The sequence below is a fragment of the Phaenicophaeus curvirostris genome, chromosome 13 (assembly GCF_032191515.1).
Source record: "Phaenicophaeus curvirostris isolate KB17595 chromosome 13, BPBGC_Pcur_1.0, whole genome shotgun sequence".
NCBI lineage: Eukaryota > Metazoa > Chordata > Aves > Cuculiformes > Cuculidae > Phaenicophaeus > Phaenicophaeus curvirostris.
Genome location: NC_091404.1, coordinates 9,322,924 through 9,345,721, shown reverse-complemented (window position 1 = coordinate 9,345,721; position 22,798 = coordinate 9,322,924). Strand labels below are relative to the sequence as shown.

General features: G+C 42.4%; 1 protein-coding gene across 2 annotated transcripts in view; it reads left to right on the top strand.

Moving 5' to 3' along the window:
- Positions 1-22,798, top strand: part of MAMLD1 (mastermind like domain containing 1) — an 84,056-nt gene that overhangs the window by 29,860 nt on the left and 31,398 nt on the right. Inside the window, exons 2-3 of one of the 2 annotated variants that reach the window (XM_069867305.1) lie at positions 19,184-20,453; positions 20,667-20,881. In XM_069867305.1, coding sequence (XP_069723406.1) covers positions 19,184-20,453; positions 20,667-20,881 — 1,485 coding nt within the window. Of the gene's footprint in view, positions 1-19,183; positions 20,882-22,798 lie in introns of both variants that reach the window. The other variant, XM_069867304.1, reaches the window with a different exon arrangement.

Below are 22,798 nucleotides of genomic sequence, written 5' to 3'. Positions count from 1 at the left end.
ATACTGACTAGGAACGGACGGTAACACATCACAAGGTGGGGCGCCTATGATTTAAAATAGAAGCTGGCATAATTAAGTTCTTAGGCTAAATGCCAATGCAAAAATAGCATTTAACCTCCCCCTTAGTATTTGTGTGTTAATTGGGTGTCATCATCTATATTGGAATAGTTTTTAGAGATTGTTACAGCAACGTGACTGAAATGCATTGTATAAAATTATAGTATCCATCGACGTTTTCTTCTGGTGGGGGCTTAGATCATCCAGCCCACAGCTGGGAATGGTATTATTTTACCTGTTCTATTTTAGACATCCAGACACATACGTAGCCCTCAGACTTACAAGAATATGTTTGCTAGGTGAAATAAGAAGTGTATAATAGACAGTCCGCAGGATTATAAGGCTGTTTGAAGGAGAAGAAAAAGTTGGGGGCAGAGAAGAGAAAGGCAGGAGTTACATGGCTTGTAGTGATATCCTCTTTCATCTTCCAGCTAGGACTTATCAAACCGAGCACTGGGCTTTCTCTTCTTAAAGCTGGGTCCAAGCATCTTGGGGCAGGTTGGATAGAGAGATTTCCATCGCATCCTTTCTTTGGACTTGTTTGGGTTTTTTTTACTAAATCTTTATACAATGCCTCTCATTAATTTTGATATTAAGTTTCATGAACTTGCAGAAAGTTTCATCTTCTGGTAGTTCTCCTAAAAAAGAAGTGGCCCTGAGCTGCTGCTGTCGGGCTTCCCTCTGCAGCCAGAGCCTTTCTGAAATCCTGTCGAGAATTGGGGTCCTTTGTGTGTGCAGGGCTGCCTGTTCCTTACACATTGCAGTGCCTCCCATTCCCACGCAGCCGATGTCTCTCTTTAGGGGGCCCCATGATGTGGGGACCCATCTGGCTGCCCTGTGATGGCTCTGCCCATTCATTTTCCCCAGCTCTGTTTCTCTCCCCCATAATAACCAGCACGGTGTTAGAGGGAGGCTGGGGCTAGACGCAGACTCTGGGGTCCAGTGCCTTATACCACAGGAGTACCAGAAGGCAGGCAATTTGCATTTTAATAACTCCTCATTATGTATTTGTCTGATCTTGTCAATATTATGCATTTTTTTAGGTTTTGCTGACTGCAGACGTTGTGGGCTATCATGTCGATAATTAGATTGCCTGATTTTAAACACCTCAGTTATAAATCAGAGCAGCCCGTTTCTATAGCTCAGTTCTTTGCTTGGAAAGCAGCTGTCCTATATATGGAAAGAAAAAGATTTGGGGAAAGAATTGCATATAAATTTATTGTTATTAGGAATTCCTTCATGAACATCCTTCAAATGTGGGGGATTGATCCTTTTTCAGAAATAAAAATTACAGAAATTAAATCTTCATCGCAGGATGTAGCATCACCTTGCCTGTCACATAAGCATCGTTCTTCCCACACCAGGCTGGAGTGCCACAGACTTCACCTTCAGCTTATTCCACCTGTCTAATGAGGGTTTTTTTTGTTTCACCTAAAGGTTGAGCTAACAGCAAAAACATTAAATGCAAATTGCACCTTCAGGGCCCTGTTTGAATCACACAGCACAGCTTGCACTGCATTTGATGCTGGGTTTGTCTCGATAGTTGTCTAAGGCTTTGGAATTATAAATGTTTGTGTTAGACACATACATTCTCTTCCGTGTAGTGCAGTTATTTGTATTGCACATGGGGTTTGAAACAAGTCAAATAGACTGAGTGAAAAAACAATAAAATCTCTTTATATGCACAGGTATGCGGAAGGCGAGGATAAGCATTGGTATCATTATAAAAGATGTGGCGATCATTTCGCTCTAAAAAGGGCTAACTGTGAGTAGATACACAGAGAAACACCCATCGAAAGCAGCTGAAAAGTTCCCAGTTGTTCAGCAGCTCAGGTCTGGTTTCAGAGACGAAAAGACAAAGTCTGTTTTTATTTTAAAAACTGACAAGCACTTAGATACCCAAACAGAAATATGTTTGATACATGAGGCAGTGGGGAGCCAGGATGCAATGAGATCTATAGTTGGCACTGCAGTGTGGCAAAATGGGTCCTGGGAGAACATCTGCACAAAGGAAAAACCAGGAACAAGTGCACACAGAAAAAGGCAAGTTTTACTGCTTTAAATTTGTACCAGGAACCAAGGGAAAGTTGTGTGCATATGTGTTGGAGAGGAAGGCAAAGAAGCATCAGAGGTTGAATTATTTTTCTTAATGTAAATAGCTTTTTGTTCAGCATGGAAAGACAGCAGCTCTTCCTGGAGTTGTTTACTGTTCTCACGTGACTATTTGATGATTCAGCTTGTTAATAGACCAAGTTTCTATTAAAGGTATTTAGTAATCTGACAGCTGTGTGCTTCAGACACCAGGAACCTATTACATGCTAGTGAAGGCTGTTGCCTCTTTCTCATATGGAGATAAGCACATTTTTAAGGGGCAACAGAAATTCCTCCTTGGTCTTGGATTATCCTTGGAGTTAAGCCCAAATCATTAGCAAGGAAGGGAAATGTACTTGACGTTCCCTCCCATTCAGTCCACGAGCTTCTACACATCGTAGGAAAGTTCAACCTCTTTCAGAAACCCAGAACCGATGTGTGGCACCAAGAGATCCAGACTGTGGCAATGCGAGGGCTGTCTAGGAATCCCAGTGCAGCTCCATTCTGGCATAATTAAATGAGCAGTGCTGATGAGCTGGTCGTTTTCAGACTTGTTGAGCAAGACCTGCAAGAGGCGTGCTTAGGGCAGAGCCCTGTCCTGCACCCGTGCCGCCCTGGAAGCGGCGAGCACAATGTCATCTTGCACAACCACTTGGTGAACAAACACGGTGACGCAGCACCTGATCGGCTCGCACTGCCGTTGTTGCAGGGAATCATGTTTTCTTCGCTGGGTTGAGGAATCAGGCTTTGAGCTTGCTGTCAGTGCAGCTCACTTGCAGGCAACCCAATAAGCTCCTTCCCTGCGGTTTGGTTTCGTGCCCCACATTATAAACACTGTATTGTAAATGAGCAAAGTTTATTTTCAGGGAGTTACTTCTGACTTGGTGTCTGTCTTGTTACAGATTTGTCTCGCAAAAATCAGGAAGCTCTCTCTGAGGGAACAGTGTGCTGCTGGAGAAGAAACTTCCTTAAATCAAAAGTCTGCCCCAATGTCACCCTGTTTCTTCCATACTTTATTTTTGGTGTCTTGTTGTGTACTAACACAAAGCACTTTTAGCCAAGTTCAGTATTGTAAGTTAGTTCTTGATTAGTTGAGACCAAAGAGAATACAGACTTGATTTTCCAAAAATGATCAGCAGTGCAAATGGCATCATCTGGAAGGTATTAAGGCACGGGTGGATGAGGTGCTGAGGGATATGGTTTAGTGTTTGATGGGAACGGTTGGACTCGATGATCCGGTGGGTCTCTTCCAACCTGGTTATTCTGTGATTCTGTGATTCTGTGATTCTGTACTAGATGATCAAGTGAGACCTGTAGATTCTCCAGTGGTATAAGATCACATGTTTTCTTGGTAGTCAATAGTAACTGCAAAAAGGTAAGACAACAATTGTAAAAAGAAAGGACTAATCCAGGAAGATTATTGTTTTTAGTTGGAGAACTGATAGATTGTGGTGTGTTTTTCCTTTAAAGATACACTTGACATTTATCTTTCCCTATTCACATATAATTGACAGGGAAACAAGAGAAAAATTGTAATTCAATTTAAGGTGTTTATTGGGAAAAGAGGGATAGTTTTATTAGAGAAATAGATGTTGTATCTGATTTCACTTCCTTACTCCTTATGCTGTCGTTTACATCTGGATAAAGTGATTATAAAACGCTGACAGGTTAGAAAAGTACCGTGTTACATCTATTGTCCAAATGATTGCGCAAAGAAGCAAGGTGAAGGACTGGTTTTCTGCCTTGGATTTTTTAATGCAAGCAAAATTAAGATGACTACAAAAGAGAGAGGGAGAAATGTAAGAAGTGAGAGCTCCTAACTCATGTGCTTGATCATCGTACACCTGTTTTGTGCATCACCACCTCTGATGTCTGTACAGAGCTGCAGGAATATCAGTTCTTTTACAGTCTTTACACTGGTACCAGGAATGAAAAATAGGTTGAGGTTTATAATTTGTGTCGATGTTACAAAATTCAAGCAGTTAAAAATGCGCAGTTTGTTTTAGATTTGAGTACAAAAAGGTATGAAACAGGGTGTCAGCCTTTTTCTTTTTAAAAAATAGGCAATGTGTTTGGCTTTTTATTTGTTTATGGCTCTAGATCTGACTCAAATGTTTGTGTAAGAAAGGCTGCAGTAAAAAGTGCAAGGTCAGGTCTTGGTGTGCTGTTCAGATGGGGCATGGAGGGAAGGGGAAGATTTGCTGTGAAACATAAGGTTGACGTTTCCTGCCCATTTCTTATATCACGTCTGGCAAATTCACTGACTGAAGACAGGAAACCAGGTATGGTTTCTTTGCAGTCCTTGCAAGCAACTTCAATAGAAAACAGATGCTTTGAAGAAGTGGAGGTCTCTTCCTCCAAAGCAAGCATGGTGATGGGATGAGGAGTACTGGGCTGGGTACACACAGCGCCTTGGTGTGGTACCAGTGGTGCTGGTGGGCACTAGCAGGGAATCCACTGAAAATTTGGTTCAGAGGAGACGTTGGCTCTCTGTTAGGAACCTGGGTACGAGAGGCTTGTGAAACGCATATTGACCCTCATGATGCATGCTAGAAATACCGTCAATGACCAAAGCTAAGCTACTAGCAGCTTTATATAATGGTAAGGATAGAGGTAACAGGTTGCAGTGGTGATAAGCACTTGGAAGCACTCAAGTTAGTCCATTTGAAAATGTTGCATTCTCTTCTGCAAAGCAGTGCCTGACAGCTTCTGTGCCAATATGAAATAAAATGGTCACCCTCAACCATTTTTTTGGTGGCTAATCTGTTTCAGTCTCCACTGTATTTGCAGTCAGTCAGTGCTTCTCAGCTGGAGTTCAGCAACTGCCGCCTGCGGGGCTGTCATTTCATAATATAGAGGACAGGCAAGTTACCATGCCTAAAATATGCCTGTTTGCCAGCACTGAATAAGCTAAGGGGGGGTTCTCTTGGTGTAATTCACCTTGAGATTGCTGAGACTACCTGGGCACAGTGCACACAATGTCCTGCTGAGGTCTGAGCGTGGCCCAGTGTGGTGGGTCATATTAACACAGTGTTCATCTGCACTAATTAGTTTCAGAGCAAGCTCAGTGCAGGCTTGGTTTCGGGATGTCTGAGCCCCCAGGGAAGGAATACATCTTAAAGTGATGAAGTGACCTCAAACAGCATTATTGAAATTAAGTCAACCTCACCTCTTTGGGCTAGGCTTAAGCTGTTTCAATTCCCTTAGCACCCTGAAACTTGAAAGTGGACACACCACTGTGTTTAGTGACAGATCAGAGCGCTTCCAGCAAATCCAAATTTTTATCTCCAGTGTGTAAGGTCCTTGCATCTCCCCAGTAATGTTCCATAATGCCATCTGACATGACGGTCGTTTCCTGATCGTTACAGCAGTTATATCCTCACTAGACCGTGTAACTGTAACTGAAAGGGGAAGTTCCTCCCATTCTTTCAGAAAAAAAGATGAAGAGCTACCTGCCCTCCAGCTCTGTATTATAGGAGATTTCATAGTTCTTTCAGGTTTCCAAAGTTTGGTGTGAATGTTCATGTGTGCCTCACTTCCAACCTGGTGATTCTATGATTCTATTAACTTGCCACCAGCTGCTATCTGGGCAAGTCAGGTTCAGTCCTCCAGCCTCTTCTCCTGAAATGTGGACGAGCCTGTGTCTGCTGGTGGCTGAATCCCTTTGGGGAGGAGTGGCTGTATTCTTGACAAATCACTGGATTTGGTTATAGCTGTGATAAGTTAGTAAAGAAAAAATGTTCTACCTCACTGACCAACACTGAGAGAAAAGCATGTCTTGAGCCTGAAAACTTTTAGGGGAAGTAGTGTAATTCTTGTGGGTAAACTGAAATGTCATAACTAAAAGGCAACAAGTTTTTTCATCCTCAACTAGGTGCGCACAGTTTAAGTGTTCTGACCTTTCAAGAATGTCTTTGCTCAACTCCAGACCTAGTGTCTGTATTAGAAAATGGAAGTGTAATTTACTGTTGAAGTTTGCAACCATGCAGTGAGTTTTCCTGTAATACCGTTGTTTCTTAGTAAAGGCCAGGTCTTACAACCCACAGTTTTCAGTTAAGGAGCCCTTAGGAGGATGTGGACCATACTCCAGGATGTCAGCCCTGCATCCCAGATAGAGGGGAAGCCTCTACTCATTTAAAAATTCAGTCCTGTAAGAAAGGGCTCAGAAAAAACCAAAGTACTTGGTTTGGTTTTTTTCTTTTCTCCTTAACCTGATGCTAAAGTTACGTAATGTGAACACTTCTAACCAATAACTGTGATAGTCTTGATTGAACACATGCTATGCTTAAAAGGAAAAATTAACAAAAAAAAAAATATGAAGAAACACTGCAGATGAACACTGTAGACCTAGTGAGTGCACAGTTCATGCTGCTGCCTCCTGTGCATCTCAGCCTTGCTCCAGTGCTGCCATAGAGCTAAGGGACACGCTCCTAGCCCTGGTGCTGTTTCCTCAGCTCTCATGCCTCCCAGACATACGGCCTTATCTGTGGTAGAGTAGGGGAAGCTAATGAATACAGTTTGTTCCAGAAGTCCCATTATCATTTGAAGAATTTTAATAACAGTGCTTGATAGCATGTAGTAACGGGACAGAAGATAAGTGTAAATGGGGAAATGAGGAGCCCATTTATGAAGCACTCACAAGGTCTAAGGTTTTCTAAGGGTTTTCAGGTTATCTTGTCCCCTTGAAATTAAATTGGAGCCAAGTGTCTAGGCTCATCTGCAAACCTCAGCTAAGGCACTTAATGAAAAAAATAATTCCTTTACATAATTCCCTTCCCTTCACCATTGACAGGATATATGGGATTCCATCAGTGCTTCCTCTGTAAATCAAGATATCGGAGGCTATTGTCTCCATATACACCTCCAGCTTGGTATGGAAAGCATTCAGAAGCTTCAAAGGTCAATCATCTGATTAATACTGCTATTCCCATGATGAGTTTTTTTCTTTGTGGTAAATCTGTAGTTTTGAAATACCTCGTACAGATGACTCTAAAAACGTTCCCTATGCACTCAGTCTTGACCCAGCTGCTATGGGCACGCGTTGCAACTGGTGATGCTGCAACCATTTTCAAAAGTTCCTCTAGGGAATGAAGAAGCAAGCCTGGGGCTATTCCCCAGCCATTCAGGAGGGTGAGATAGTCCCACTACAGCCAGAAGTAAGTTTCGAGCTCTAATCGTTTCCCTCTATAGTACGTTTACTCCTTAGACTTTTACAAAGAGACCAAGACCACGTAAAGTATTCCCAAACCGAGTAGCACGCTTCATTCTGTGTATTTAAAACTACCTCCTCTGTTATGACAGATAACTGCAGTCTGCCTACAAAATCTGTAACAGCGATTGGTAACCCTCCAGGATGATAGTTAGCATTCAAGAGCTAACACATGTTTTAGCTACATGAGCATGGGTCTAATAAAATGGCTCACTGGTTTAAGATGCTTCTTTGTACAAACAAGCCGCAGTTGGATTTGGAAATTGTGATGATTTGGCATGTTCACTTATTAAGTTCTCTTACAGGGTTAAGCTTTGACCAGAAATTTGCCATGAACCCATGGGCATATCCTGCTAGGAAACAACATGCAGAAATCCTTCACTGTCCTCCTTGATTTATCTGCACAGTGCAAACTCAGAGCAAAAAGCTCTCTTTTCCCCGGAGGAAGTCACGGCAACCTACATTGCCACTCCAGAGCAGAATGCTCTAATTTTTTAATGTTTTAGTACTTTGAGCTGTGCTCAAGACACTGCATGCAAGGCAACTTTAGCAGATCCTGAACTGGCCTGTCGTATAGTGTGCTTTCACCATGTTTTAGGAGAAAAATTGAATGTGGTAAAGACTCGAGCCATGTTAGCTATGCAGTGTCCTGTGGGATTGTTGTGAACACAGCAGCTAAAGATAGAAGTGCACCATAGAGATGCTAAAAATACTGTCCAACTCTACGGTGGTTGTTTAGCATTTGAAGTGCTATAGTTGGCCTTAGACAAAAGGAAGATGCAGTTTTGCAATTTGAATATGCAAATGAAATCCTGATCTTGCAAATGTGCAATCATATGCTCGAATCTAAAAAGACCGCTTGTATTCCTGAAGTTAAGCATTGGCAAGATTAAGAGTTTAATCAGTCAAAGACGGTGTCATCAGAAGTTGGTGTGATTGCATGGCAATGTAGGGACTTTACTTCAAAAGATCAACAAAAAAATTGCATTGCATGATTAAGATCAGTTTTTTACATTCCACATGTTGATATTTGGAACCATGTTGTCTGATAAATCATCTTTTATTAACACAGTAGGTTGCAAACAGTTTCTTCTTTACATTCATATGCATGATTTAGTAAACAGTATTTTAATATCAGTGGGGACACATGCTATGCTTCCTAGCTTTCAACTGTGTGACCTTTAAAGGCAGAACAAAGACTTGGAAATTTGAGTTTACATAAAACTGAGAAGTGTAGAAAGCTTGAAAGGCTGTGTAATTCACTTCTGCAGCAAGAACACCATTTTCTTTAACATTGTTTGCACAAGTCAGCATTTATGTTGTCAATTTGCAGTGATGAATGTGTGACTAACAGTGCTTCTAGGACAGAGGGGATCCAGTATCTGAAGCAAGTTGAGAGGTTCTCTGGTTAAAAAACTAATAACTTAAGCATTGTGTTTTCTGCTGGAGAAAGTTTATCCAAACCTTGTGTATTTTTAATTCACTCTTTTAGTTAATAATAATGAAGGAGCAAAGACTGAAATCCCACCCCTGCTGAAGACAATGTTCCAAAATATTTAGTTCATTGAGGCCAGAAATTATACAGGATATGGGCTTCAGGGGTGGAGTGATGGTCTGCACTTTGGGGGTTTTAGTATCACTGTTTTGCAGAATGCTTTTAATGGTCCCTGGATGAGTAACAGGTACTGTTTGAAGAGTGTGTGTTGAAGGAGGCAGAGCTGCACGCTGTTCTGGACAGCTAGATGGTCCAGGGAGGAAGCCTACAAATAACGTTGCCAGTCAATCATGTTTTTATTTCTAGTTCATGCATGCTGAGAATAGTAGAGTTGCTGTACAGGGAAAGATGAAAGCGGTAGGATAAAATGAAGTAGTCTGAAACAAGTTAAATATTCACTACCAGACACTTGTGCTTTACAAAATATTTCTATTTCTGGTTTGTGTAAAGACTTCTGTCTACACCCAGGCTCAGTGAGAGGCTTGCTAGATTCATGAACTTTTTACACTAAGTGAGGCGTGTTTTCATGGTTCTATATTAATTAATATCCTGTTTAATTATATCATATATTGAAAGGCAGAGGGACACTCAGGAGGCTCACAAAGACCCTGGATGAATGTCTAGGAGAGGAGCTGATCAAGGTGTTCCATTTCCTTGCTGGCTCATTCCATCTTTCGTACAGTTGTGTTCCAGTTCCTGATACCACTTAGGAAAAACTTTAAATTGTACTTTTAAAAGTTTTGTTCTTGACCAAGCCTAGAGAAGAGCTCTGAATGCAGTAAAACATTCCTTTCCAATACAGAAAGCAAGCAGAAAGCCACTCAGCAGTTAGTGTTGAGGTGCAGCTACACAGGTGAGGTTGGAGCTATTATTCTGTGAGGCAGAAAACACAAGTACTTCAGCTGTTGAAACAAAAATGCCTTTTTTCCAGACTGAAATCCCACCGTTTCTTGTTGTTCTGAGAATTTTAGGGCTTTTGAGCCTCAGGTTTGACCCAATTGAAGGCTTTACCTCTGCACTGTAAATTCCCCCAACCATACCTTTTGACAAAATGAAACTTACAGTTTAAAAAAACCAGCAAGAGTCTTCTGGGATTTTAAAAAATAATGCAATACATAGCAGCAAACAAGTGTCAGACTAAGTTTTATCTGGTTAGCTGGTTAATGGTAAACCTGCCTCATAATTTAGGAACACATACAGCCTGCTTCTTATACTTAGCTCATGTTAACTTGTGGTCATTGCATAACTTGCTGGTGTTAGGGCCTGAAAAAAAAAAAAAAGAGAGAAAAGTATCTTTCAAATCTCAGTAGGCCCAAGTAGCAAAACCATCACTTTTTGCTCAGTGGAGAGGATCTGCAATTCTCCAGCCTAGCTATTGCCATGAGAAATTAATGTAGTCTACAAAATTACTGCAAAGTGTTCCATAGGACTTTGAAATTAATGGACTATAAAAAAAGATATAAAACAATACTGCTGGTATTAAAACTGAGGTAAGATGAGGTAATACTGATGGAAAGGCGTTGAGTCTGAGACTGATCTTGATTTACAGCCAGATATGAAAGAAACGCTCTTGTACTACAGCTTAAAAACCAAGAGGCAAAGAACTTGTTCTGTCTTCAGCTGTCTAGTTAATAACACTTGTCATTAAATGGAATGTGGAAGTTACAGCCAAACAGTATGGGTGACGTGATTGCTGTAAGTCTTCAGATGACTAATTAAGAGGCATCTGTACAGAGATCTCCTGCTAGCAGTACAACACGGGAGCAAGCAGTAGTCCTGTTCCTCCAGATCCATTTGTCAACAGCAATTCTTCTTGTGGAAATTTTCCATTATAACATTGTCATTAATATCAAAAGCAGATGAATTACTAAGGAAAGACAAGATGGGAAGGCTTTGAACATTTGTTTTGATAGGGCAGATCTCTGTTGGTGCCTTCTAAATGAGACTGGTGATTTTGTCTGCCCTGAAAAATCAGCAAAGATACCGGTTTAGGGTTTGTTTTTTAGTTCGCAGTGACTGTTACATTGTCTCTTGCATGTGGCTATCCTGTGTGGGATGGCAAAATACATACATTCTTGGCTATGTTTTTTTTTTCTCCTTGGAACTAATCCTACATTAATATCTTCAAATGGACATGAGTGATATTGCCTTTAATTTTACAGAAGGGTAATCAGAAAAACCTTGTTCACAAACTTACTGCTGTGTAGCCTGTAAGGTGTTCCAGTAAAAAGCAGGATGTACATGAGATATATTTATGTAATTATGAGCGTAACTGCATTCACTCTAAATTGATATGAGACATTCATGATTATAGTATTTCCTTACCTTAATTTTTGGTTAAGTTTTAGGGGGAAAAAAAAAAGCTTTTGGTGGTCCAGGTTGAGTTTCCTGTTAGCTTCTGTGGTTTAAACTTATTGTAAGATCACATATTTCCGGTTTTGTATAGTCATGATGGTTTGGATTTTTTGTGCTTACCAGCAAAACAATGCGGTTCTGAGTATTTGCAGCCAGGATTACTTCCTATGCTGCGTGGTGACTTGGGGAAGAAAGCCACGTAGACAAAAGAAAGTGCCAGGTCGGCAATCGCCTTTTATAAGTTCACACATATTCAACAGTCAACAAGAGACTTGTTGTACTGTGGCAGTATAACATATAAGGGGAATTGATTGTAGCTCTGAGGTGACACCACCAAAACCTCTTGTTGTGGGCTCTGGCAACATACCTGAGGTGTGTCTGTCAGCCCAGATCCAGGTGATGCACGGGAGCAACAACCCTGATAGTTCCTACAGTTTTGCACTCACAACAGGGAGTCTAACTACCTTTTTAAGAGAAAGAACACACCCTTTTTTCTTCCTCTTTTAATGTAGCTTGAGCTTCCTGATTAACTGAGGGAATAATTGGAGGTCAAAATGAGTGGTGACAATAATGGGACAGAGGATCACTGCACACTCCCCTCAAGTCAACTGATGTTTGCTGTACTGACAGGAGAAAAAAAATCTACAAATATAGCAGTGGTGTTTAGGAGGCATTTTATGTGTGCATAGCCTAAGTAGCAACCTCTAATCTAAGTTAATATGCTTGTTTTAAAGATGGCAGGTTTCATGTTGCTGCTGTAAATTATAAATTGGGAGAAAGTGTAGTTCCAGGTAAATATAATCCACATAATGCATGCAAGCTAACTAATAAACAATGTCCTTTCATGGTTAAAATGACTGCTTACATCCCCGGTTCCTCTTCCTACATCCTCCCTTCCAGTTGCCTATTTCCATGACCATGATGAATAGAAGGAAATCCACCCCATGAATTTTCCCCAGTCATAATCCTTTCTTCACTACTGCACCTCATTATGAACCGATCTGCCACCTTTCCAGCCTACAAATACCCAACAGACCCAAAAGCAGACTTCACTCTGGTATTCCTTAGCTGAGGAGTTGGGTTATTTCTGTTTTTAAGCACAGTGAAATGTTTCTGGTAGCTTGGAATTGCAAAGTGATCTCTTTCCTGACAATGTGAAATGACAACTTTACATCCATCCATGCTGAAATCACTTGAAATCAAAAGGGTCAAACAGCCTAAAGCAGTAGTAAGAATGTGATTTTAGCTTATGTTTAATCTTGGTACAGAGAAAGTATATGGTAGTTTTAATTGCTTGAGCCTCCTTGAGTTCTCCTTGTAGCCTGAGATGTGACATTGATAAAGCATAGTTTATGTTCCTTGTAGTCAGGGAGTGCTCTGGCTTCTCACTGGTCAGCAGGAGGCATTTTTTCTTGGAATCAGACATATCGTGTGAGTTTCTGTTAGGAAACTGCAGCCAGCATGCACAAATGGAAACTTGCAGATGTGCTAAATGCACTTAGTTTAGTGCCAGGTTCTGCTGTAGTTAAATGGGATCTTTGCCCATGAGCATTTGGGTTTTGTTGCTCATGTGCAAGCCAGCCTGCTACCAAAAGGAGCTTGTCTGATAGCTTACGGAGGGCTGCAAGTAATTGCTGCCATTTAAAGGGTAGTATTGTATCAGATTTGCTTTCCAGCTTTCAAACACACTCAACTTTATTTCATGAGCTGTCCTCAAAGATTAGTAGGTCATTAAAATCTATTTAGAGCGTGGATAAATGAGCAATAGTGAGCACAAACCTTTCCCAATTTTGTATTTAAGGCACAGGAGAAAAATTTGTGACGTTTTCTTGTTTTAAATGGAAAATTGCCAGTTTCATTTTCTCATTACATGACTGTTTTTGTCAGAACAGATAGAAACATTTTGGGCTGATGGGCAGATAGCTCTCGCTGAAGCTTGTTGAAGCCACAGAGACTGAAGTCTTGATCACTGAATGCTGCAAACACTTTGCCTCTGGCAAATACATACTTCCAGTTTTGGCAGTGTCTAGTGTTTGAAGGAGACAGAGAATGATAGATTCTCTGGTCAGCTTAGTTGAGCAAAGCTTAGACTCATGTTTTATACTTTGTAGAGGAAAAAAATTATTCGCTATATACCTGAAAAAAAAATGAAGAAAACAAGTAATGGAAAAAAGGCTTGTACTCATCTTGGGCTGCTGCATTGCTCAGCCCCTCCACCAAAAATTAGATGTGCTCATGTCTATCAAAATAATTCAGATATGACAGATCTAAGCAGCCTGTTAGCAACCCAGACTCCCCAGGTTTCAGAGACAACCTTGTCTTGCTTTTAAGGGCTTAGTGGAAAGCTGCCACCGTATTAGCAAATCCCAGGATTTGTGGTGAGACTGACATTTTCCCCACGTGCCCCATCTCCTTTCACCATTACTTCTCTCTTTTCTTCTGTCAAACAAATAGAAAAGCCAACACCTGGGACTTCCCATGAGTTACAAGGGTCTTGAAATTCGCAGTGAAAGGAGGTTATCTGACTCCTGGATATCTCAGTCACGGATCTATAGATTCCACGGTATTAAATCAAGAGGTTCTCCAGCAATGGTGGTCATGCTGGAGATTGGGGGAGGTAGACCAGCTGCCAAAGGAGAACGCAGTGCAGACTCTACCACCATTGGTTCAAAATGTCAGTGTCCCACCAGGCTCGGTTCTCACTTGAAGAAGCTGCGCAGGTGTGGGAATCGCTGCTGTAGGTTGGATCTCTCAATGGCAGAGTGAGGTGGTTGCAGATCAATAATCAGCACCCTGCGGCTGCTGTAAATCAAGGCTTGAATCTCTGACAGGCTGCAGAAGCCAGGAAGCGGCACAGAAATAACCTCATCTAACGTTTTTCCTCTCTCTCTGCATTACATTGACCTAAATAGGAATTTCTTGTTAGATTTGGCTTCTTTCTGGTGGAAGGCAGATCACTGCAAGGCTGGAGAAACAAGGCTCCCCTGTGCAGGCTGCAGTGGCTTTTCCCCCAGATACTGTGCAGCCGAAGGAGCGAGGGGTGGGTGGAGAATTAACAGGGACAAGCAGCAGGACCATGGGGCAGCCTGGCTGACGTGGAGAGCTGGAGTGGCAACTGAGGACAGCTGATATATTAAAGAAAGCAGGAAGGCTGAGTGACAGCAAGGCAGGGAGCCAGTCCAGAAGTGTCTGCTTAGTTGGATATTAAAATCCAATGGAACCACTGCGGTGTATATTTATTAATAATTTGATCCCTCTGCTTCAGTTTTTGCCACTTCCAGCTTTCCTTTCTCCCTTCATTGAGCAATAGTAAGTTACTCAAGGCCAGCACCGCCTCCTGAGTTTGGAAAGCGCCTGATGCCAAAAGTCACCCAAGCAGGCAACTTGGAGACCTCAGTCTAGGACAGGGTGCAGCCAAGGACTAGTTCCACTTGCCAAATCCACCTTTTCTTCCTTTCACAAGAGAAGCCTGTGGAGTGGAGCACTCTGCCCACGCGTAGGGAATTGGTTCTGTGCAAAGAGGTAGTGCGTGACAAATTAGATGTTTGTAACCACAGCTGTATAGCTTCCTTGGAAGAAGCAAGGTAAACAATTATTAAATATTCTTGTTATACTGCCATTGTGAGCTAGCAGCGCCACTCGTTTGTAGCTTGGGTCTTTCCCAGAAAGACAGCCTATTGGTTTTGAGAGAATAATAGTGCTGGGATCATGGCACTCTCGCTTCTAAAAGCAAACCTGAGATAATGGAGAACTCATAATTGGATATTTTCTGAGTCGGAGGGCCTGCCTTTATTTTCCCAGGTATTCCCAAACAGAAGTTAGCCTGGGCATGCTAATGCATTTTAATGAATTTTGACAAGGTCACAAGAGCCCATTTGTTGATTGTCTGCCTTGTCCTTGCTTGCACATATGAATTAAGCTTTCCTGTACTTAGCTATAGACAGCCTCCAGCCAGCTTAAGAGTGTGTGTTTTTATAGTTTAAAATATTTCTGTTCACTTGTCAGGTATTAAATTTGAAACAGAGCTGCCCAGTACGCTAATCAGCAGATAAAGAACATATTTTGGTGTTGTGTTTGGTTTCTGTTAATTTTGATGAACAGCGTAAGGTTTCTTGAAGTATGAGAGAAGGAGTTAGAGTAAATCAGTTCCTTCTTGGAGAGCCCAGGGCTGGGTGAAGGAAATGGGTAGTAAAAATGTTTTTAGTTAGGGAAGAGTCTAGAAGATGATAGATAGGTATTAGAAAGATGGTCTTAGAATCATAGAATAACCAGGTTGGAAGAGACCCACTGGATCATCGAGTCCAACCATTCCCATCAATCACTAAACCATGTCCCTCAGCACCTCGTCCACCTGTCCATTAAACCCCTCCAGGGAAGGTGACTCAACCCCCTCCCTGGGCAGCCTCTGCCAGTGCCCAATGACCCTTTCTGTGAAAAATTTTTTTCTAATGTCCAGCCTAAATCTCCCCTGGCGGAGCTTGAGGTCTTGTGATGTTTGAGAGTACTCAATGAATTATCTGCAACAAGCAGCTTCTTGAGTGAGTGAGATCAGGAGCTCCTGTTCCTAATAGTTGTTGTGCCTCTGTGATGATCTTGTGCCTCCATTGTTGTTAGCATGTCCAGGCCAGACAGAATCCCCATACTATGGAACTGCATTACTGTCCCTTGGACTGGTCAGGGCTGCCACAGTGGCAAGTTCATGGAGAAGCACTAGCTGGGAGCTGGGGAGAAAAACGCTGGCTCCTCACAGACCACACCAGTGCAGAATGCGCAGTATGGGGGTCACAACCACACGGGTTTCAGTGAGGAACACTGAGCAAACCTCTCAGCTAGCCCGTTCAGCCCAAGAAGGGATTTCTGTGTATCATTGATGCTTCGTACTTAAGCACCTGGTGAAACACTGTCATCTATTTTTTTCATTTGTGATGTACTTGAAGCAGAGGGCTGATGATAACCAGACAGGCCTTCTAACCAAAATATTTCTGTTTTGTTTGTTTGCTTTAAGGATGGTATTTTTCTCTCCCAAATTTGGGGCCATAGTCAAATCTATCTTAAGTAAAAGCAATGTTGCTAGCTTGTATGGAGTTATACCTGCCTACACTGCAGGAAACTGGTCGTCTGGATTTTATGGTCCTTGTGCAAATATTCGCCTGGGAAATAGGAGTCTTGCTTTTCAAGAGAACATAATACCCAGCTAATTTCACTGCCTCTCTTACAGCCAAGCTTCTCACAAGGGCTAAGCAACAGCATCCTATTTAAAAATCCTGTCCCAGTTTTGGAATGTCCATGCCATCGGAAAGCTATGGCCTTATTTTATCTGTTTATATCTAGTAGCAGTCTCAGGGAAATGGAGTTTTGTTTTCCCATCACAATTACTCCCCCGTGCAACAGTTAAAAAACTGTTTTTCAAGGGGTTTAGAAAGCCAAATTTTTTCCCCAGCAACTCAGAGCATAGGAATGTCCAGTGGCAAAAGAAGCCCTGGCAAGGACACGCATGCCAGCATGTCAGCTGGCCAAGAATGGGAGATCCCTCCACCACTTCCTGCCTGAAGGTTCCCAGAGTGCAATTTGGGAACACACTGTGTTTATTTTGGATGTGTGAAGCCCCTGTAAAGATTCTCTATACATGTCTTGGTTTAAATGTATGTAGTTTTGCTCCACCAACATGTTCCAGCCTACATAGGGCAACATCTGTTGAAACATGCAACTCTGACTGAGTTTTAGCAAAGAAAATGAAGGAAAACAATTTCATCCATCATTAAGCCAACACCTGGGAGAAGATTTAGACCTTGTTCCATTTCCTAAAGCTAAGCAAATTCTGGCCTCATCAGACCAGAGGGATAATCAAATTGCCGATGCTTCAGCTGTCTCTGGCTGTGATGTAAAGGCAGGCTCTTGCAGGGCAACGATTCAAACTATGCACAGCACTGCTGACCGACAAGGGTGAATGGTGTGCTGAAAGTAACTCTCTCCTTTCAGCATCGATTCTCACTTGCCAGTGGTTTTTGAGTGCAAACCATGTTAAAGCAATGCAACTGGAGGTCACAGGGGAGAAGCACTGATTGCTCCAGTAAGGGGTGACTCTTAGAGGATGAGGGGGAAGTATCTACATATTATAAAAAGGTCTCTTTGCCACAATGCCATATAAAACTTCTGTGTCTGTTGATGGAGGGTAGGTGAACTCCTCCTAAAAGCTGATCAGCAGCTCTCTGTAGTATGCAGACTTGCTTTTCTCTCTGCCATGATGATCATGTGCAATTGCACCTTCTCACTCTCCTAATGTCTGTGTAAGCTGGATACTAGCACGGCAAAGTCTGATAGTAATCCTAAACTGCATAATAATAAACTGATAGTAATCCTAAAAGCCTAAGCAACTGTAGGCACTGATATGCAATCTTCTCTCTGCCTACCAATTTAGAAATAAGTGATAAGAGAGCACTTGGGTGAGTCCAGCTGAGTGAGCCACCGGGCAGCTGTCCTGCGTTCACAGGTCAGAACGATGCATGTTTGTGGTCATTTGCCTGAAGACTGGCTGAATTTTGGAGGGCGCATTGGCTGTTGCATAGTGACCTTCAGGTGCAGATTGCAGAAGGAACCACACAAGGCACCTTGTGATCTGCAGCCTCTGCACACCCTACACTGATCGTCTAGTGACACTGTTGTCTGAAAGCACCAAAGTTGCTGGCCGTTTCGTAGTGACTCTTAAGCAAAACTGTGATGTGCTTAATAATTAGCATAAAACTTAGAGGTTATTCATACCCGCAGAGCCCTGGAGTGGGTCTGATTACAGTGGGGTTAGGTGGTGGGGCTTTTCTGGTGGTATGAACTGTTATTAGGCATTTTTCGTGTGGTACTAGATGACTGGCAGCACTTGCACTTATAGGCCAGTGCTGGGAGAGACTTTACTGTGAGCCTGCTCAGAGGAACAGTGAGTGTATGGTTTTCCCACTGCTGATTAGGTAGTTGTCTAAATGCTGCCTCCGTGTATTGATAAACAAGGACATAATGCTTACTTCCCTTAAATTGATGCAGCAATGTTAATGTCTGATTAATCCTATGACATACAGGTCATGCTTGTTAAAATTGAAAGCCACAGATTATTATATTTGTAAGAGATTGCCATATCATGCTGAATTAGTATTAGAAGTGTTGTTTTCAGTTTTACTGTCTTTATACATACAAGGCAGGGGGGTTTGCCCCTAAGATTTATGGATTTGCAACTCTCCCATTTCTTATAGATCAAATTATTTATATAATTGTCTTTTGAAAACAACTCTGTTTTTATGAATGAGTTGTAATCCTTCAAAAGAACAAAGTCCATTCTGCCTTAGAAGAATAAACAAAAATCAAGAGGTTTAGCTGTTATTTGCTGGTTTCTGAAATCTAAAACATCTGTGATTAGGAAGCTTGAAAGTCTGTTTAGATAGATAGTTGAGGATTTGTTTTGGTTTTGGTTTGTTTATAAAGTATGCCAGTTATTTCAGATGTTCTGTCTATAAAGAATGTAAAATAATTTAGTCGTCTCAGGTCTGAATTTAATTCAAGTCTCTGGTGGAAGGTCACTAAATTCAGTCCAGGGTATCATTCAGACCTGCCACTGTTTAGACCTAAAAAATGTGACCATAAAAATGTTGGCATGTTTGTTATTCAGAACATATAATGTCTTAATTGAAATGGTATCAAAAACTATTTTAAAAACTTCTACTCCAGTTAACATGACAGACAGTGTTTTACAGCTTTAACATCTGTTTTAAGGCCATCAGGTCAGACTGAGTCTTTGTCTGACTGTAACTCTTTTGATTTCAGTGAAGTTGCATCCACTTAAATCCTGATTGAATTTGCCTCGCATGATTGGCTATTTAATTGTATGATTTAATTTTCTTTATCTCCAACCCAGTGTTATGGTACGTAACTTCAGAGTATGTTAGAATAAGGTCAATAACGGATCCTTTCTTCTTCCTTTCTTATTTTCCCAGTTACAGGGATCCATTAAAAGAAAACTGGAAGATGATAGCTCTCCTGCCTCCAGTGGCGTGCCTGATGTCATTTTCCCAAATGACAGTAAGCGACTTTGTCTTGATGACGTAAACCTTGCCATGGGCCAAGGTGCCAATCCCAACGTGGCATGTCCAGAAATGCAAAGTTCTCCTTTCTCTGCCAGTCACAGCACTTCTTCCCTGGGAGTCGCAAGTCATTCAGTGCTCCTTGAAAACAATCACATGAATGGTGGTGGCATTGGTTCCCCATTTTCCGTGCCACCCAACACAGAAATAAATCAGAAGGGGTCAATAGGAGGGCAAAACAATAACATTGTCCACTATGATGAGAAAGGAAACAGCTTACAGTCTGTGGACCAGGAGCTGCAAGATCTATTGGAAGAGCTGACGAAAATGCCTGATCCTTCTCCCAATGACCTGGATCTGGAGAAGATTTTGTGCAGCAAGGCTGAAGAGCCACTTGGGCTGAGTCATTCTCAACCAAGCATAAGTACCACTCCAAAGTCCTCCCCACAGACTTCGCACTTGGAGAACCATGTTGCTAACAAAGATTTTTCTCCAGGCTGCAACCCAACTAGTGGAGGATCTCCTCAGATGAGACCATCATCCGCTGGAGCTAACTTCCAAGTTCCTTCCTCAAACAAACCTGCTGCATCACCCATCTCTACAGCAGCCCAGAGCAAGAACCAGCCGCCACCTATGCTTCCAGTTCCCTTGCCCAACCTGCCTGGCTCCAACTGGCACGCTCAGCAGCTAAAGCAGCTTGCAGCTAGCAAGCAGGTGTCTACTACTAAGCAGCAAGTACAGGCTCCCAACTGGCCAACTATGTCTCCTCCGGGTCTGTCTCCGCCTTACAGAGCAGGATCGTCCCCACACCATCAACCTTTCAGTCCTCAAAATGTTATGGTGTCTGGCATGCCCGCTAATAATTTACCAGGAAACAACATTCAGAGTCCTCAAAACACTCTGCTTTCAAGCATGACCTCCAGCAGCACCCCATCAAATGGCCCATCTCCTCCTTATGGGTCTGAGAAGCTTTCCAGTCCAGCTCTAAACCAGCAGCCCTTCAGCCCGCAGAGCTCCATGCTGCCCACCCTGACAGCAGCCAGCTTACCAGCCAACAACATTAAAAGTCCACAGAATAACTTGGTTGCCAGCATGGCCTCCACAAATACTGGACCTTCCCCACCATACAGGCCAGAAAAGCTGTCAAGCCCAGCTCTGCATCAGCAGCCCTTCAGTCCTCAAGGTACATTAATCTCTAACATCACTCCCACCAGCAACCCCACAAGTATGCAGAGCTCACTTTTTAAATCAATGACTACAAACCAGTCCAAAAATATGAACATAATTATGCAACAGTCATCCAATAGCTTACAGCCAGGTCTGGTAAACGAGAGCGCCATTAGCCAGGACCAGTTTTCTTTCAATAACACCAAACCGCTGTCTCACTTTGCCTCAGAGTCAGCCACTCAAAAGATGTCACCTCTGACAGCAGGACAAGGGCAGCAGTCTCTCATTCACTATCTCCAGCAGCAGCAGCAATCTCCAGCCACCCAGCAGTCCCAGCAGCCTAACAACAGCCAGTTCCTCCAGCAGCAGTTTCGACAGCTGATGCAGCCACATCGGATGCAGAGACACATGCAGCCTGCCACGTTGCCATCTCAAAGCAGACAGGTGAGGAAGTCTCTTCTGTCTTACAGGGCTTATGTGAAAATATTGAGTCATTCATTTTCTTTTTACTTTCCTTTGTGTTACCAATGCAACATTGCTAAACGTCTCGGGTGTGCACAGTGTATACAAGGACAAGGCAGTAACAACATCCTGGTGTTATCAGAAGTAACTATTTATTTCTTCGGTTGAAATGTGCTGTAATTCTATCATGCATTGTCTCTACTAGCCCATGGAGAACTTTATGCTAGCAGGCAAAACGCATTTCATACCACTAAAATAAATTATTTTTACATGTATAGGTGGTATTCTTATTTAGCATATATTGTAAGCTGTAGAGGTGTTTCTGTAACGTGTTTCTCATCATCATTTCAGTGGCTATATAATTTTTTTCTTAGTGCCTGTTCAGCCCCACCCAGCCAAATTTGACAGCTAAAGCCATGCAGCTGAGCCTCCAAAATCCCTTCCTCCCCACACCCTGCAGGGAGACAGGAGAGTGAAAAGAGAGGAAAAAAAGACTTACGGCTTGCAAAGTAAAACTACAGCTTTAATGAAATATAATGATGAAATAATAATGAAAATAATTAGAAAGTAATAAAATACATACAACTATGTGAGACCACGCCCTCACCCCTCGATGACTATAAGTCACCACAAAGGCTGCAGAGCAGACACGAGGAAATGGGACTAGGGGATGAGGGAGCTGGACTCAGGAACTGGATTCAGGAATGCACAGATCCGGCATCAGGAGCAACCAGACAAACGAGGTCCTCACGAGACTGGCCATTGCAGAACAGGGTGAGACCCTCGTATCTTTCAATTTCTACCAAGTAGAATCATAGAATCACAAAGTTGGAAAAGACCCCTTGGATCATTGAGTCCAAACATTCCTAAATGCCACTAAACCATGTCCCTGAGCAGCTCGTCTACCTGTCTTTTAAACACCTCCAGGGATGGTGACTCAACCACCTCCCTGGGCAGCCTGTTCCAGTGCCTGATGACCCTTTCTGATATCTTTCTGATATCCTTTCTGATATCTTTCTGATATCTTATGGCTTAAGGCCATTTCCCCCTTGTCCTGTCCCCTGTCACTTGGGAGAAGGGTGTGATGTATATGGGATGGAATACTCTCCGTTGGTCAGTTTAGGGTCACTTGCCCTATTTGCAGCCCCTTTTCTGCCAGCTTGAGGATGGCCTTGGTTCTGTATAAGCATTGGTGTTTTTGCATACCAGTGCCCTGTGTTATCACTGTAGAGAAGAACACTGTCTCAAAAACATGCAGTTAGTTTTCAGAGAAAGAAGTTATTTACAGCAGCTGAGTTAGTCACAAAACTGACTCTAATTTACCTCAAACTACAACAGTGCCCTTCAACAATTAATCTCTGTGTTATGTTTCTGAGGCTAGAAAAGATCAGGTGGGGTGAGAAGCGAAGTTAAAATATGACTCCTTCATGGACAGCTGGTCAAACAGTGCAGCTCCCGAATAGCAAAGAGGCAGACTTGAAATACCTGTTACTAGCGCTTGCCAGAAGCAATGCCCTGCTTTGGATGAGGTCCATTCCCCACCCTTTGTTAATCTTTGATACCAACCAAGCTGGTAAATGCAAAAATGCAGTTGGCAGGAGTGAGACGCAGCCCTGATTTCCCTCTGCTTGAGGCTCAAGGAGCGGTGCAAAGCACTATCCACTAGTACCTCTTATAAGAAAAATTTACTGTGAATGGGGACTTGGGGAGGGCTTGGGGACTCAGCCTGGGTGTGAGGAATGAATACCTATCTTTTTGTGAGGAAGAATAGTAGGAAACATTGAACTTCACCACCAAAGCAAAATACCTTCTTAGGCTGAACCAACACTTTGGAAGCAGAATCTTTCAGGCTGCTTAGCTATGCACACAGGCGCTCCGTCAGCTCCTCATGAAGGACTG